The following is a 14789-nucleotide window of genomic DNA, read 5'->3' as shown; positions in this document are numbered from 1 at the left end:
TCCGTGTGTATCTCTGATTTTTTTTCCCGGGGAGTTCATGTGTGTAAATGTATAGATATAATACTTGATTCTTTTTTTACACGCTTGGAATTGTAGCACATACGTCCTCTAAGTCCCTCACTGGGTTTTCTTAGAAACGGAGTGGCCATGACATAGCAGCTCTCTCCTGGAGAGGTCACAGCATTCCAAAAACTGGTTAAAACAGTTATAAAAGCAACTTACAGCATACCAGACCCTGCTAGAGAGTGTGAACCTGTGTCTGTAGCCACTGGTTGGCTGGCCAGAGCTGCCTGTGACGTCCCAGGGTCCTGTGGTGACCTGGTCCCAGAAGTGCTGTGCCTTTGGTGACTTCCTGTTCCAAGTGGAGGAAGGACTGCCATGTCCCACCGGGTCCCCAGTGTTCCAGAGTTGTCGTCACTTCCCTGTCATTTTTTAGGACAGCCAAGCTTTCTCGAGTATTCCCAAGCCTCCCGAGTGTGATTTCCGGAAGGAGCTCTCTTTTGGATGTTCTGTTCATCAGTTACAGGAAATCCTTTAGTTTGTGTCATTCTAACACACAAGCTGTGGCCACGGTGGGGTTCACACAGGGTCATCCTCAGCTGTGGCAGGTCAGGGGCCCGCCTGGGGTCCATTTCGGGGAGCACGAACCGGTGGCACCTTGTGTCTATGGGATGCGAGTGGCTCCTGCTCCCGTGGGTTCCTCCGGTGTGGCTGATGGAGAGACCACAGAGTGCTGTAATGGGGAGTAGTGGCCGCCTTGAGCAGGGCTCGGAGCTTCTGCTCTCCAGGGACCCCAAGGAGGTGGAGGAGAGAAGGGCGTGCATTTGACATTTGACGGGCTCCTGCACAGTGGGCATCCAGGGAATGGATGGCAGCTGGTGCCACACCACCTGCAGGCCGGAGCGTGGGCCCGCTTCTGGTTACGGACAGGGGTCCTCCTCACAGCGGGAGGCCCCGGGCGGGAGGACAGTGGGACTTCCAGCACACTCCGTTTCACAGTGTGCAGCTGCCTGTGACCCCGGGAGCTTCCAGACCCCGTGTCTGTCCAGGCTCTCACTGGCCCTCTGTGTGTGCTCGGTGGGGAGCAGTCATTCACTTGGAGACCTCACAGTTCCCCTCAAACCCTTCCCAGGGCCACCACCGTGCGCTACAAAGGGAGGAACCTGCGGATCAAGGCACCCATGTGCCGCGCGCTGAAGAAGCTCTGCGACCCGGACGGTAAGTGCCTATGGCTGCGGGGCTGCTCTGGTGCCGGTGCACGGCCGAGCTGGCAGTTTCTCCCTGGCAGCTCCAAACCTGCTTCTGCTGCTCCTGCCCGCTGGTAGCACCTGCACTCGAAACTCCGTGTCACAGCAGTGTGTGCCCTAGGAGACTGAGTTTAGCTCAGAAGCCACAGCCTGTTCAAACAAAATGTCTGCCAGTGTCACAGGCAGGTCTCTTGTGGCCTCTCGTGGCCTGGCCCATGGCTTAGGCTTGCGGCTGTTCCCACAGCCCTGCTGGCGTCCCTGCTTCAGAGCCCGGGTTCCTGGGGCCTTCTGTGCCGACCTCACTGGCATCACAGAGCTGTTCGTCCGTTGATTCTCTTAGTTGTGTGGCCGAGCGCACGGCCTTCTACATCAAGGTTCACGTGTGCCGGGCCCCTCATGGCCCCATCTTGTCACAGGCTTGAGCGACGAAGAGGACCAGAAGCCCGTGCGCCTGCCACTGAAGGTCCCCGTTGAGCTGCAGCCAAGGAACAACCACGCCTGGGCCCGCGTGCAGAGCCTGGCCCAGAACCCAAGGCTCAGGTACCGTGGCCTTCCGCACCTCGTGGGGGAGGTGGGGCCCCCAGGACGCAGGTAGGGGGCAGTGAGGCCCTGTTTTGGTGGCCCTCAGACCTGGGGGTCCTGGAGGGGTTGAGCTTCTGTTTCACATGTGGCAGGGGCTCTCGGGCCACAGGAGACAGATGTTGTGGTTAGCAGGATGATGGAGACAGTCCCTCCCCTCAGGACCCCTTCCCCGCTGTTGTAGCACCTCCCTGGGCATTTGTGTGGGATGTAGACACACGGCACCACTAGGAGTCTGGACCGGTTTTCACTTAGACATTAGACTTCTTCTTTGAGGTAAAAGTCTCTTAAGTTACGATGAACTGTTAGTCATTTAGGGTGTCTGACTCACGGCACTGTGTACCTTCATAGGGCACTGTAGGATTTTCTCCTCAATCTGGCTCCAGAACATTTTGTTATCTCAAAACCTCATGCCCACGAGCTCTTCACTTCCCCCACCCCCAGCCTCGGCCGCCCATCACACATGCTGGTTCGGTTCCCATGAAGGGGACAGTGCGGCCTGCGGTCTGCTGTGTGGCTGCTCTCCCCGAGCAGAACACCTCATCTGTCAGGACCTCTTGCTTCCACGTGGATGCAAGCTCTCCTGGGGCTCAGGCCGGCCCAGCTTCTTGGCCCCAGAGGATGCCAACGGAACAGCATGGTGGGCTGCAGCACGGCTGCATCCCGGGTGCGCGCTCCTACAACCTATCAGGGCACACAGGAGCTCTGGTTTTTTCTCCCAGCTTCATATGAATCTCTACTTCTCTCCATTTAAAGGGCTAATTTTTTTTAAAGATTTATGAATTGGTCAGAGCACATGCGTGCACAAGCAGGGGGAACTGGCAGAGGGGGAAGCAGGCTCTGTGCTGAGCAGAGAGCCTGATCCCAGGACCCTGAGATCGTGACCTGAGCTAAAGGCAGATGCTTTACTGACTGAGCCACCCAGGTGCCCCTAAAGGGCTGACTTCTAAGAAAAGGAGTCAGTGGCCCTGCCAGGCACCGTGCCTCCGGCCCCTCCCCTGCGCAGTGTCTGCAGCCCGTGGCCCCATCTCGTGTACCCGCTGCAGCTTCGTGGTCCTCAGGAGGTTCCCTCCCCGTGTAACGGCCACCCTGTGCTGCCCGTGGTTTCTCTGCAGGATGATTGTGGAGCTCCATAGGAAGGTCTCCAGCCTCATCGAGTTCTTGAAACAGAAGTGGGCGCTCCACGAAGTGCGGATTGTATCCTTTTCTTAGTAACGTGGCCTCGCCCGTACCTGCCATGCCTGACATGTGAGGGTGCGGCTTCTTGTCTCCTCCTGAGGGTGCAGAGGGCCAGGGGCGAGGGGACAGAGTGGGGACTAAAGCACAGTCCCTCGTCTTCGGGGGCTCAGCCTGAGCCCCTCCCTGCTGTCTACATTGCAGGTGGCTGCCATCGGTCTCTATGGCAAGGCAGGGGTCGCACAGCGTCCCTGCCAACAGGTTGAGTAGCACTAGCGAGGACACAGCCCCAGACTTCTTGTGTCCTTGGCCACCAGCCAGCCTGCGGACTCTGATGGGAGGGTGGCTGCTGGGTGCACTGCCGGTAGAGGAGGACGTCCCTGGCATGCGTGCTCCGCGGCCGGCAGCACATGGCAGGTCTGCTCCTGTGGCCGCTCCTTGACTATGTGCCCAGCGGAAGACACTCGAGGACCGGCAGCTGCAGCACTCGCTTACAGAGCCGTCGCAGGAGAAGGTGGCGCTGCACCTGTTCCCAGGAGAGAGTTGCACGCTGACGCCGCTGCCGGGTGTGGCCCGCGTCGTGCACTCCAAAGCCTTCTGCACCGTGCACTGGCAGGAGGGCGGCCGGTGCAAGCAGAGCTCCAAGGATGCCCACACGTTGCCTCCCGCCCAGATCCTGGGCATTCAGAGTGGGCAGGGCACGGCCAGGGGCCAGGTGAAGTGTCCAAGGGGCAGCGCTGAGGGCAAGGGCCCGGGACGTCCTCCTCCTTCCACCGACGCCTCCCAGAGCTCTGGAGAGAGCTCCCCTGAAAGTGCCCCTGGGGAGGGGCCCCCCCCGAGCCTCAGCAGCCTAGACACTCCTGACAGGCTGCCCCCTGGGCTTCAGGATGCGGGGACACGGCTTGAGAAGACCCCCACGGCTGCTCCTGCAGAGGGCAGGGACGGCCCTGCCCGAGAGCCCGGGGATGGGACATGTGCCTGTGGCCAGCTCCCGGAACTAGAGGAGGAACTCTCACTCCTTGACCCCTTCCCGCGCTACATGAAGTCTTGTCAGGACCTCATCATCCCCGAGCAGTGCCGCTGTGCGGACGTGCGGCCCTCCGGGTGCGCCTCCCCAGAGACTCGTGTCCCCAGCGGGGCAGAAGTGGCTGGCCTCACCCGGGCTGGGCCACCATCCCCTGTCCATGCCCCGCCGGCTCCAGAGCCTCAGCCTGGCCCCGGGCTCCAGCCAGATGTTTGCACTAAAGACTCAGTAGATGCACCTGCAGAGGAGCCCCAGGAGAAGGCCAGCCCCTCGGACCCCCCACCTCAGGGACAGCCTGCTGCCAAGCCTCTGAAGGACGTCCCCGCCAGCCGGCTGGCCCAGCAGCTCCGCGAGGAGGGCTGGAACCTGCAGACCTCTGAAAGCCTTACACTGGCCGAAGTCTACCTCATGATGGGCAAGCCGAACAAGCTGCAGCTTGAGTACGACTGGCTGGCTGTGCTGGGCCCCGAGGGCCAGGCCCCCGGCGCACAGGCCCAGGGCTCCCGCACCGGCTCCCCGCCCTCCACCTTCCACAAGCAGCGTCTCCTCGGCTGCCTCCTGAAGCTTATCTCTACGGAGGTCAACCCCAGGCTGGTGAGTGCGGGTTGACACACAGTCCTTCTCCCACTCCAGGGCGGGCCTGCCTCCGCCTACTGGCTCTCACCCAAGCAGCTGGGTCTTGGGGGAGAAGGAGGCGGGGACCCAGCTGACTGGGCAGGCCTCCATTCCTTCCCTTGAGCCGGGTTTTGGGGAGAGGGCTCTGGTTTGCTGCAGGCAAGGGCCTCCTCATGGCACACACGAGGCTCCAAAGACAACAGTGACCGAGGAGGTATTCCTTGTCAGGCTTCAGTAATTATACTCGGCCCTCCCTCCTGGTCTGGGGACAGCCCATGCAGAGGCGATGCAGTTGCTGTGGCCAGTAGCCAGTCAGGAACCTTGCAGATTTCAGCAGAGGGAATGGCAGGGTCATTCGTGCTTGAGTGGGGCCGTTCTGGGAGGACGGTGGCACAGTTTCCCAGGAGGGAAGGGGGTGGGGAGGGGACGGACGGGGTGCCAGGCCTGTGCCCAGGGGCTAGGTGAAGGGCTCCAGGGGTCCTCAGTGTCTGTGACCCCTTCCTGGGGCATCAGGTTAGCAGCAACAGAGCAGAGGATGTCACCGAGAGAAAGTCCGTGGGCTTTCCAGGGCGTGAGAGAACGGAGTCTGAACAGGTTCCTGAGCCACTGCGCGTGCTTAGTGCTTGGGAGCGCAGGGTTCCATCTCCTCCAGGAGCAGCTGCCAGGGGAGCGGAACATGGTGGCCAGGAGGGGGTTTGGGGGACAGAATGGGCTGTGGGGACCCTGTGGGCCCACAAGAGCAGTCATGTCTGCACAGCCATTTACACTCCTCCCGGACAGACGGTCCTCAGCGTGCGTCCTTCCTGCGTCCGTATGCGGCGTTTGCCACTGAGAAGGTGCTCGGTGGAGCGTGTGGGGATGCATGTGGGGATGCATGTGAGTTTGTGCTGCGGGACAGAGGGTGCTCATGGGCTGGTGGGACCTGGGCGGGGATTGCAGAGACCCGAGGGTGAGCCGTGGCCTTTAGGTTTAGTGTGGGTCGGGCTAGTGCCCCATGGACGGGCGTGGGCAACGTGCAGGCAAGTGGACAGATGAATTCAGAGAACATTCTAGAGTGAGGCTCCAGGAGGAAGGAAGACTGGAGGGACAGAAGCATGTCTAGTACGTTGGGGGAGAGGACCCAGCGAGGCCAGCTCCCGCGGAGCCTGGGGCAGGACGCAGGCAGTGGCCTTGGCCTTGACAGGGAGAGAATGGCGGGCAGCTTGGGAACACGACAGAGAATTCAGAGCAGGGTGCTCAGAGCCATGCCCCGGGGTGGGGCCCCCACGGTGGCCTCTGCATCACCTGGGACTCACGAGAGATGTGCGTTCTGTGGGCCCAGAGATGTAGGGGCCTCTCCCCAGCTGACTGTGACAGAGCTCAGCTGTGAGAGCCCCAGAGTGGAGGTCCCAGCTGAGCTCGCAGCCCTTGCGTGGGAGGCTGGCTGGTCCCACTGGCCCCTGGAGCTGCCTGGCCGGTGCCACCCACTCCCAGGCCACTGGCCGGCAGGACCTTGGCAAGAGGGTGCTGGGTGTGCCGGGGAGAGTGCATGGGGATTCTGAACAAACTAAGCGGGAGGGGGCAGAGCAGGGTGCGGGGTGGGAGGGTCCCATGGAAAAGGAAAGGTGTGTCAGGATGGAGCCCTGAGCAAGCTGCAGCTGGCAAGGTCGTGCCACAAGCAGAGGAACGGGACCCTAACTCACGGAGAGGTTGGCCCCTGTGTTCCTGGAGAGTGGGTGCTGGGGGAGATCGACAAGGGGTCACCAGGGTGGGGAGGAAGAGGGTGTCTCTGCGGCGGGGACCACGGCACTGAGCGCAGCCACGGCACTGAGTGCGGCCACGGCACTGAGTGCGGCCTGAGCCCGGGCCTGCAGAAGCCCCGTGGTTGGCATCTGAGTCAGCAGAGACCACTTCAGCTGGGACCGTGTTGAATTCTAGAAAATCAGTACGTACTTCCTCTGACTCACAGTCCGCAAAGGCCATCGCGGTTTTTTAAAGCCTTTTAGAAAGACAAGTTTGTGTCCCCACCGTGCGGCAGCCCCTCTGGCAGCGTGACCACTTAGGGTGGCTGTGTCCCCCCTGGCTCTCAGCCGGGATGGGATTGACCATCCGTGCAGCCTGGAGGCAGTGTGCTTTCTCCGTGGAGGACCTGCCTGTGGGTGGTGGTGGGAAGGCGGCACGCTGCCAAGTGACAGGGTTAGGACACGAACCCCGCACGGGGGTTGTGACCCCTGAGCCGGTTGGAGCTCCTCATGCCTCCAGCCCTGAGCCTCCCCGAACCATCATTCACTATGTTCTGCTTCTGTCGTGGCCTTTTTCCATCCCAGGCTCCAGAAGGGAACGCCGGCTCCACGGCTTCAGTGAGGCCAGCCCAGGAGGAGCAGTCGGCGACACCCCCGGGGAAGGTGGTGACTGTCAGCTCCCGGAGCCCCCGCTGCCCGCGCAGCCAGTCCACCCTCCGCAGCAGCAAGACCTTCTCGCCCGGCTCCACGCCTTGCTCCTCAGGTGAGGCCGGGCTGTTCCATGTGCCTTCCCAGGTGTGGGGGCTGTGCTGGGAGCACATGCGACACCTGCCGCTGGCCCCTCTCACTGGGCTGCGGTCTCACTGATGGTGTGTCGGAGTGGAAGTCCCCGCTACTCAGGGAGACGGGGAGCTCCGGACCTGTCACCTAAGGCTTTGGGTTCTGGGGGGTGGGCGCCATTAGGAAACGTGGGGTGGACCTTGCCAGTTAGGTCACTTTGGGGGGGTCATTGTGAGATAAGCGGAAGCCTCCCTTGCCCTCTGAAAGCCTCAGAAGGGCCTGTTTCTTTTACATTCGAAGTTTTGCCGTCAGGTGAGGGATCCCCCAGCCGTTTCATGTGGTCTTGGAAGGAAAGGTGGGCTGCCCTGCCGGTCTGAACTGTTGGTCTTTTGAGCCGTAGCTGGGGAGTAACGTCCCTGCAAGGTCATTCTGGTTACCGGGCACCTAACACGACAGAGGTTGAGAACGGGCACGTCCTTCGTGCCCCGTGCCTGGGAGGCCTGCGCATGCTTTCCCTGTGGCACCCTGGCCTTTCTGGTCACCGTGAACGTCTCACGCCTGCAGGCGTCCGGCATCAGGGCCACGAGCTTCATGCGAGAAGCGGAGCCGCATCTGCTCTTAATCAGGCCCATGCAGGTGCCGGCACGCTGGAGCCAAGCAGACCTTGTGGCCTGTGTGTTAACGGCTTCTAGGTGTTTTTTTTTTTAAGATACATTTTTTTGAGAGAGCACGTGAGCATGAGCAGGAGGGGCAGAGGGAGAGGGAGAATCTCAAACAGGTTCCAGCATGGGGCCCAACATGGACCTCGATCCCGTGACCCCAAGGTCATGACCTGAGCCAAAATCCAGGCAGACGCTCAAGCGACTGCACCGCCTAGGTGCCTTGGGTTATCTTCTGTCCCTGTGCGTCCACGGCTTTATGTGTTCTCAGGCTGTGCCTGGAGTAACCCGCTTGTGGAGTGGGATCGCCATGGGGCAGCCTCCGGGGTGACAGGCTGGCTTGGGGGTCTGTGCAGACCAGGGCTCAGGGAGCAACAGGCCAGCTGCCGGGGGCCGCGCTCTTTCCTGCCTTCCGCTCTTCTCCCACTGTCCTTGTCTCTGCGGTCTTTCCTGTCCTTTCTCTCTGTGCTGAGGATGTTTCTAGACCGAGACACTCGCAGTGCCAGAGTCCGGCTTGGTGCTCAGAGGGCCTCAGCTTAATTTCACAGACTCGCAAATGAAAACTAAGGGAAGGGGGCCCGTCCCTACATGGCTTGAGGGCTTGTGCAGCAGCACCCATGGTAACAGCAGCTGGCAGAGTCTTCTTAGAACAGTGGTTCCTAAAGAAACATTCTCTGCCGCTTCAGACCAGGACCGGCCGACCATGGCCCATAGCTGCTTGTCGTCAGGACAGGCTCTGAGGCCCCCGGCCGCAATCCAGCTGCAGAGCCCAGGGTTACCAGGGGTGGGGGGCCCACCAAGCCCAGCAGTTCTCTCTCTGGCCCCTTACAGAGAGAGCTTACTGACCTGTGGTCTGTGCTGCATGGTCTGGAAGGTTCTTCAGTTCTCAGATGTCCTTGCAGGCCCGTCAGCCCTTCGCTCTGCGGATCGAGGTGGCAGAGTGCTGCTGTGCCTTCACCGAGAGCCGTGGTTCAGCTGCGGTGGGACTGGAGTTGCAGGGAAAAGCGTAGGAAGCAGGTTTGGGAACTGAGATCTAGGAAATACATGAGCAGATGGGTCGGTTGTCCCGTGTTCTGGCTCTGACTTTCTTCCAGAAAGAGAGCTCCGTGCACACTGTGATAAGTGGTAAGTGGTCGTTTTTGCCGTCCCTTGGCTTCTAGGTCTGAGGAACCCGCCGAGACCCCTCCTGGTGGCGGGCCCCTCCAGCACAGGCAGCGGTGACTCAGACGGTGGCCTTTTTGCTGTCCCGACTACTCTCCCGCCCAACAGTCGTCACGGGAAGCTCTATTCTCCCAGTAAAGAAACAGAGCTGACTTTCCGGCAGCACCTGAACTCCATCAGCGTGAGTGGGGGCTGCGCCACGCTGCTGGCCGGGAGCCTGCATCTGGGGGCTTGCTCTCACCCCGGTGCCGTGTCCTCGCAGATGCAGTCGGACTTCTTCCTGCCGAAGCCCAGGAAGCTGCGGAACCGGCACCTGCGGAAGCCACTGGTGGTCCAGGTCAGGGCGCCCCTGTGTGTGTGCATGGCAGGGACAGGCAGAGGAGTAATGGGGCCCTGACCATCCCCTGACGTACACATGGTTTTTGTGCGGCACGAGCACCACTTGTGAGAGAGATGGAATGTTCTGGGGATTCAACTCCCGTGTGTCCCAGGTCAGGGTGTGTGCGAGGACTCTTGGAGCCTCTGTTATGTACACGCAGCTGGCAGAAGCAGATGACTAGGTAGATGGAGTGGCCAGAGACCAGACTCCCATGAGCTCACAGCAGGGCATGCCGGAGGCCTCGTGGCAGCCAGCTGCATAGCCGAGGGCACAGCCAGCCAGCGAGAGTCTGCACGTGTGGCTGAGGCCGTATTTCTGCAGCAACTTGAAGCCCAGAGTTGCGGGTGCGTCATGCTACCATCAGTGTACGGGCTCTGTTCGTCTTGCTGGTCTCTCACACATCTCTTCCTGCCTTGAGGTTAATTCATGTAGGAAGGAGAGATTGCATGGCGGGTCTCAGGCCACAGGGTGCCCGGCAGTGCCCTCTCACCTGTAGTTCTGCCATGGCTTGTAGCCGAGGTTGGCAGGAAGTGGGTGATGCTACGGGCATGTCGTCAGAAGGTCAGCGGTAGCCTCGTGCTACCTCATGAGCCTGATCACCGACCTTGCTCGCTCCTGCGGGTGGAGACGAGAGAGACCTTGCTGGCGTGGCCTTGGTTTTAGTGGATAATTACGGTTCTGTTTCGCTATTGATGGGTGTTGTTCAGTCACTACTGTGCCAAACTTACAGGTCTTGCCCCAGCTATGTCCCTGTGGGACAACAGTACTTGTAGGGTTGATGCCGTCACAGTCGAGGTGTCCATGGGGTGTTGGGACACGTGCCGTGTGGAGCTGGGACTGCCGTATCCTAGGTCCCGAGCGTTGTGGTAATGGGTGCAGTCCATAGCGGCACATTTGGTGACGTCTGTGAATCTTCCTGTTACTGGCTGGATGGCAGGTCCATGGCCCTGGGGTGTAAGCTCGCGCATGCGCCTGGCCTGTGGTGATGGCGTTTGTCAAGCTGTATAACAGTGCTCCCGCGGGTGTGCGAGGGAGGCAGCCCGAAGGGGTGAAGGGCTCGTGGCTGGGCAGCTGTCCCCGCTGTCTGACCCCAGGACGTTTCCATCTTTCCACAAAGGACGCCCATGGCTGTCACCTCAGGTGCCACCCCCCAGCCCTGGGCAAGCACTGTCTCTAGTCACGCTCCCAGTCCTTGAGGGTTGGCCTCTCCTGAGCATTTCACACAAGTGGAACCACACGTAGTCTGTGGTCTTGGGCGTTTACTGTTCTGCTAGAAAGTGTTGGCGGCACAGGGCCCTTCGTCTCCCTGCCACGCACCCTGCTTTCCCACCAGCAGTGGGCCGCTTCCTGCTGCCTCGCAGCTCACTGCCAGATGATCGGGTCGCCCCAATGCCTCCTGGTGCCGGATCAGACCTGCTGGGCCTCTGTGTCGTGGTCCCCTCCCCTCCTCTCTCTGCCGACCCTGAGGGGCAAGGAGACAGTCCTTCGTGCATGAGCAGAGAATGTACCTTGTGTCTAGAACTGGGCGTGTCTCTTGACGTGGCAGATACTGCCTGTTAATGTTTTATTTCTGTGACCGCCGCAGCCGTTCCCGGGACTACCTGCCCTGCGTGACGTGGCACCGGGACACCGGGGCCGCTGAGAAGGGAGGGCGGGTGCCGTGCCAGCCGTGGGCTTGTGCTTCGTGGCCTGAGCCCATCTGTGTTGTGAGGAGCTGCTTTATTTCCTCACGACGTGCGCGAGGGGCCTGAGATCTGGCGGGGGGATTGTCTCTGAGAGTCCACGGCCAGTGTCCGTAACAGGAGTGCAGCACGTGGGAGGTCACTCTGAGCCAGCGCTATGCCATCGCGGCGTCCCTCCGGCATTCCCTGGGGGAGGTCGGCTCCTTGGGATTCTTGTCAGAGAGGCCCGGCGTTCAGGGCCTCGAGGTCTGCGGGCACAGCTGTCCTCCGTGTGCCCCAGGGCCCTTGCGTCATGGGCCCTCGAGCCAGAGCCGCTGTCCATACACACTCCGCTCCCTCTGACCTGGAATGTCCCTTACGGCTCATCGCTGGTTTTCCGAGTGGTGGCTGGCCCTGGGGTCTGTCCATCACCTGCTCACTGGCACTCCTCCCTCCACAGAGAACGTTGCTTCCTCGGCCATCTGAGCACCAGTCCCACAACGTCTGTTCCTTCTCCATCCTGTCCAATTCCTCCGTGACCGGTAAGCACGCAGGCTCCCCGGCTTCTCGCTTTCCTGGGCGTTGCCCCATCTTTGGGAATGGAAGGTGTTGGTGTCCTCGGTTCTTTGCAGGACATCCCGTCCATCTCTATGTCCCTTCTGTCCCCAGAGCCCGAGGGTGCCACGCCTGGGCCCCCGGAGGGCAGGCACGGACACCTGGTGGGTGGTGGTATGCGGCAGGGGTGTGGTGCAGAAGGGGCCCCGGCTCTCGGAAGTGCTCGGGCTCCCACGGCCGCCGTGGTGGAGTGACACACGCGCCGTGTCTCGCTCCGCGGGTCAGATCACACACTCCGTGAGCGTCCACGGCTTTTCTCATGTGTGCCCTCAGCTGCGGAAAGGCTGGTGGGGGCACGGAGCTGCAGAGGCTGAGTCCCGGTGCCTGATTTGCTGTTCTGCCTTCCACACCCGCCGCTCAGGTTGTGCGCCCGCCCTCCATCAAGGTCCCCTCAGTGAGGCATGCGGACTGCAGCCTTCGGCAGCCCTGGGAAGTGTGCTGGTGCCAGTCCCGGGGGCCCGGACTTTCTCCTCCTCAGGGCCTGCCTGACCTGTGACTTCCCAAGTTGGTGACTGGAAAATTCAGTGCTTCCGACGTGGCTCAGCCCCCATGGCTGTGGCCTGAGAGAAAGTGCTCCGTGGCCCCCTCGTGCATCCTGGGGATGCGGGCTGACCTGTCTGTTTCTGTCCTTTCCCCGCAGGGAGAGGCTCGTTCCGGCCCATCCAGTCTTCCCTGACCAAAGCCGCCCTGTCTCGGCCGATTGTGCCCAAGGCCCTTCCACCCCAGGCCACGGGCCACCTGGCCAGTAAGTTTTTGTTGCCAGCATGGCAGACCCAACGAAAGGGTTCCGAGTGAGGTTTCTATTGTTCTCTCCAAGTCAGTGTCTTGTTACTGTTCAGGGAGAACACGAGAGCCTTCGCCCTTGCTTGGAAATGAGGCGTGAGGGAGAGGGTACACCGTGATCCCCTTGGGTCACTGTCAGGGTGTCCCTGGAGCTGAGCTTCAGATGTCCTCTGTGCTGCCAGGTGCTGTTGACTTAGCCGCTAAAAGCGCCGGCATCATTCCCGGGAGTCCCCTCCCCGTTTTGGACACTGAGGGCCTGTCTGGTATCTCTCCACTGTCTTCGGACGAGGTGACCTCCAGTGTCGCTGGTCAAGACCCCGCCAGCGGCCAGCAGAATGGCGATTCCATCCCCGCCGTGGGGGTGAGTACGTTCAGGCTTTTCTGCACCATCAACAGCTTCTGGGATAGGTCAGTCACTTTCCAGTTGGATAGGCGCCAAGGCCAAGGGACTGAGCTCATGCTAGGCTCCCGTACTGCCTGAGGAGACGATGGGCCCCAGGAGGCTCTCGGAGAGTGCCTGAGCCAGGATGAGGCATGGGTGAGTGCTGTGTGGCCTCAAGGGGAGAGCCGAGGTAGAGGCAGTGGGACAGGCTTGCTCTGATGCTCAGACGGTATGGGGCTCCTGTCTGCCTGTGGAGAAAGCAGCTCTGACCACAACAGCTGGCAGGCCGCCCCATGCCTCCCTGGCACATCTACAACCCCACTCCCCAGCCCCCATGCTGAGGCTCTACGGGGACTCAGCTGTGGGGACTCGGTGACCCATCCCCAACAGTAGTACCTCCTGTCGCTGTGGCTGTGAGGAGTGTGCGAGCGGGGGGCTCACTGGCTTTCCTGGTGTTGCTGCAGGGCACAGGCGACCCGTTTATCAGCATCCCCTCGAGGCCTGAGCAGGAGCCAGTGGCGGACAGTTTCCAGGTAGAGTGTGCTGTTAGCTCGAGGGCAGAGTAGCTGCCCCGGGCCCCCTCTGAGCCAGGCCCCCCACCCTCATGGTCTGCCCGTGGCCGTAGCCTCACTCCCCTGGACTGCCAGGTCATGGCAAGAGCACACAGACAGCCCTTTTTGAGGCCCGGCAGCGCTGTCCTTCCCACCTCGCCTGGACAGGAACTCGTAGCTCCCGTTGGAGGCCTGCTTCCCCACCACAAGGCGGCCTGTGTCGGTCATGCTCCTGGAAGGACTGTTTGGGTCCAGGAGATGGAGGTCGTCTCCAGTAGTGCTCCTTGGTACATTTCCTTTGCCCAGATAACCAGCTGTCCTGCCAGCCTTGGAAGCAGGACCAGGCCCCCCCTCGACCACCACCCCCTTCGTCTGGCCTCCAAGGCCGCCATTGCTCAGGTGGTTTCCAGAGAAGTAAATCCATTTGGTGTGTATATCGCAGAGAAGGGGGAGGTGGCTGCTGGCTCCTAAATTCTCTGTTGTTGCACCTGTCAGTCACTGCCATATGGGTTGAGGCAGTTTCCCTTCCACGTTCCTGATCATCTGTTGTGTTCCCTGCTCCCCAACCCAGGGCTCACCTGTTATCTCCCTATCCGAGCTGTCTAAGGCTCCTCTCCACAATGGGCCCCCCGCACCCCTACCCGCGCCGGAGGGCTCCAGCAGCCGCCTGTCTCCACCCAACGTCTCTGCGCTACTGGACATCTCCCTGCCCGGGCCGCCCGAGGACGTGCTCTCGCAGGGCGAGCCCGCCACGCACATCAGCGACTCCATCATCGAGATAGCCATCAGCTCCGGCCAGTACGGTGAGGGCCCTGGGGGTCCGGACTTCTCCCAGTGGGGGGGTCTGCACCGCTGCTGGGCACACCGCTGCCCTGCGCTCCCTCCTCAGTGTGGAGCGTCTGCTGCGTGTGGGGCGCCACCCAACTGGCATGGCAGCCCCAGTGGATGAAGGGCAGATGGGCGCTGTGGCTCCTCACGGCCTCAAGGGCAGAGCGGGCCCGCCTCTGCAGCCCATAGCTCAGAGGGGCCTTTTTCTGGTGAGCTCTGAATCTGGGAGGATAGCTTGAGGCTGTGCAAGTCCCAGGAGGGGTTGGGCTGGGACCTGTAGGGGTTTTGGCGTCGGGCTCTCTGGGACAGCATTTGCTGGTCTGCTTCAGGCTGGGGGTTCGCGGAGGACATCGCCTTCACCCTCGTGTCTCACTTCTCTTGGTGATGAGGAGATGCACACCCTGGCATGCTGGTGTGGCTGCTGTTGGTGCCAGCAGTGTGTGTTGGGGGTGGCTCTCTGCTTGGGGTCTGGCCGCGTCAGCATAGTTGCAGCCACCGCTACTCCCTGAGCTGGGCACATGGCCCTGCCGCTGTGGGCTGCCTCTGTGGGTCAGGATCGTTCATCCTCCGTGGGCCCCGTGGGGTTCTGGGTCTACATGTTCAGGGCTCTGCTGCCCGCTGATTTCTG

General features: G+C 61.3%; 1 protein-coding gene across 3 annotated transcripts in view; it reads left to right on the top strand.

Moving 5' to 3' along the window:
* Positions 1-14789, top strand: part of CRAMP1 (cramped chromatin regulator homolog 1) — a 55589-nt gene that overhangs the window by 33869 nt on the left and 6931 nt on the right. For all 3 annotated transcript variants that reach the window (XM_059154022.1, XM_059154021.1, XM_059154020.1), the window contains 12 exons: positions 1133-1218; positions 1664-1787; positions 2942-3023; positions 3457-4620; positions 6948-7125; positions 8962-9143; positions 9225-9299; positions 11463-11544; positions 12258-12362; positions 12583-12761; positions 13247-13315; positions 13905-14136. In XM_059154022.1, coding sequence (XP_059010005.1) covers positions 1133-1218; positions 1664-1787; positions 2942-3023; positions 3457-4620; positions 6948-7125; positions 8962-9143; positions 9225-9299; positions 11463-11544; positions 12258-12362; positions 12583-12761; positions 13247-13315; positions 13905-14136 — 2558 coding nt within the window. The remainder of the gene's footprint in view (positions 1-1132; positions 1219-1663; positions 1788-2941; positions 3024-3456; positions 4621-6947; positions 7126-8961; positions 9144-9224; positions 9300-11462; positions 11545-12257; positions 12363-12582; positions 12762-13246; positions 13316-13904; positions 14137-14789) is intronic.

The sequence above is a fragment of the Mustela lutreola genome, chromosome 17 (genome assembly GCF_030435805.1).
Source record: "Mustela lutreola isolate mMusLut2 chromosome 17, mMusLut2.pri, whole genome shotgun sequence".
In the NCBI taxonomy this organism is placed as follows: domain Eukaryota; kingdom Metazoa; phylum Chordata; class Mammalia; order Carnivora; family Mustelidae; genus Mustela; species Mustela lutreola.
This window is presented reverse-complemented; position numbering and strand designations above follow the sequence as displayed.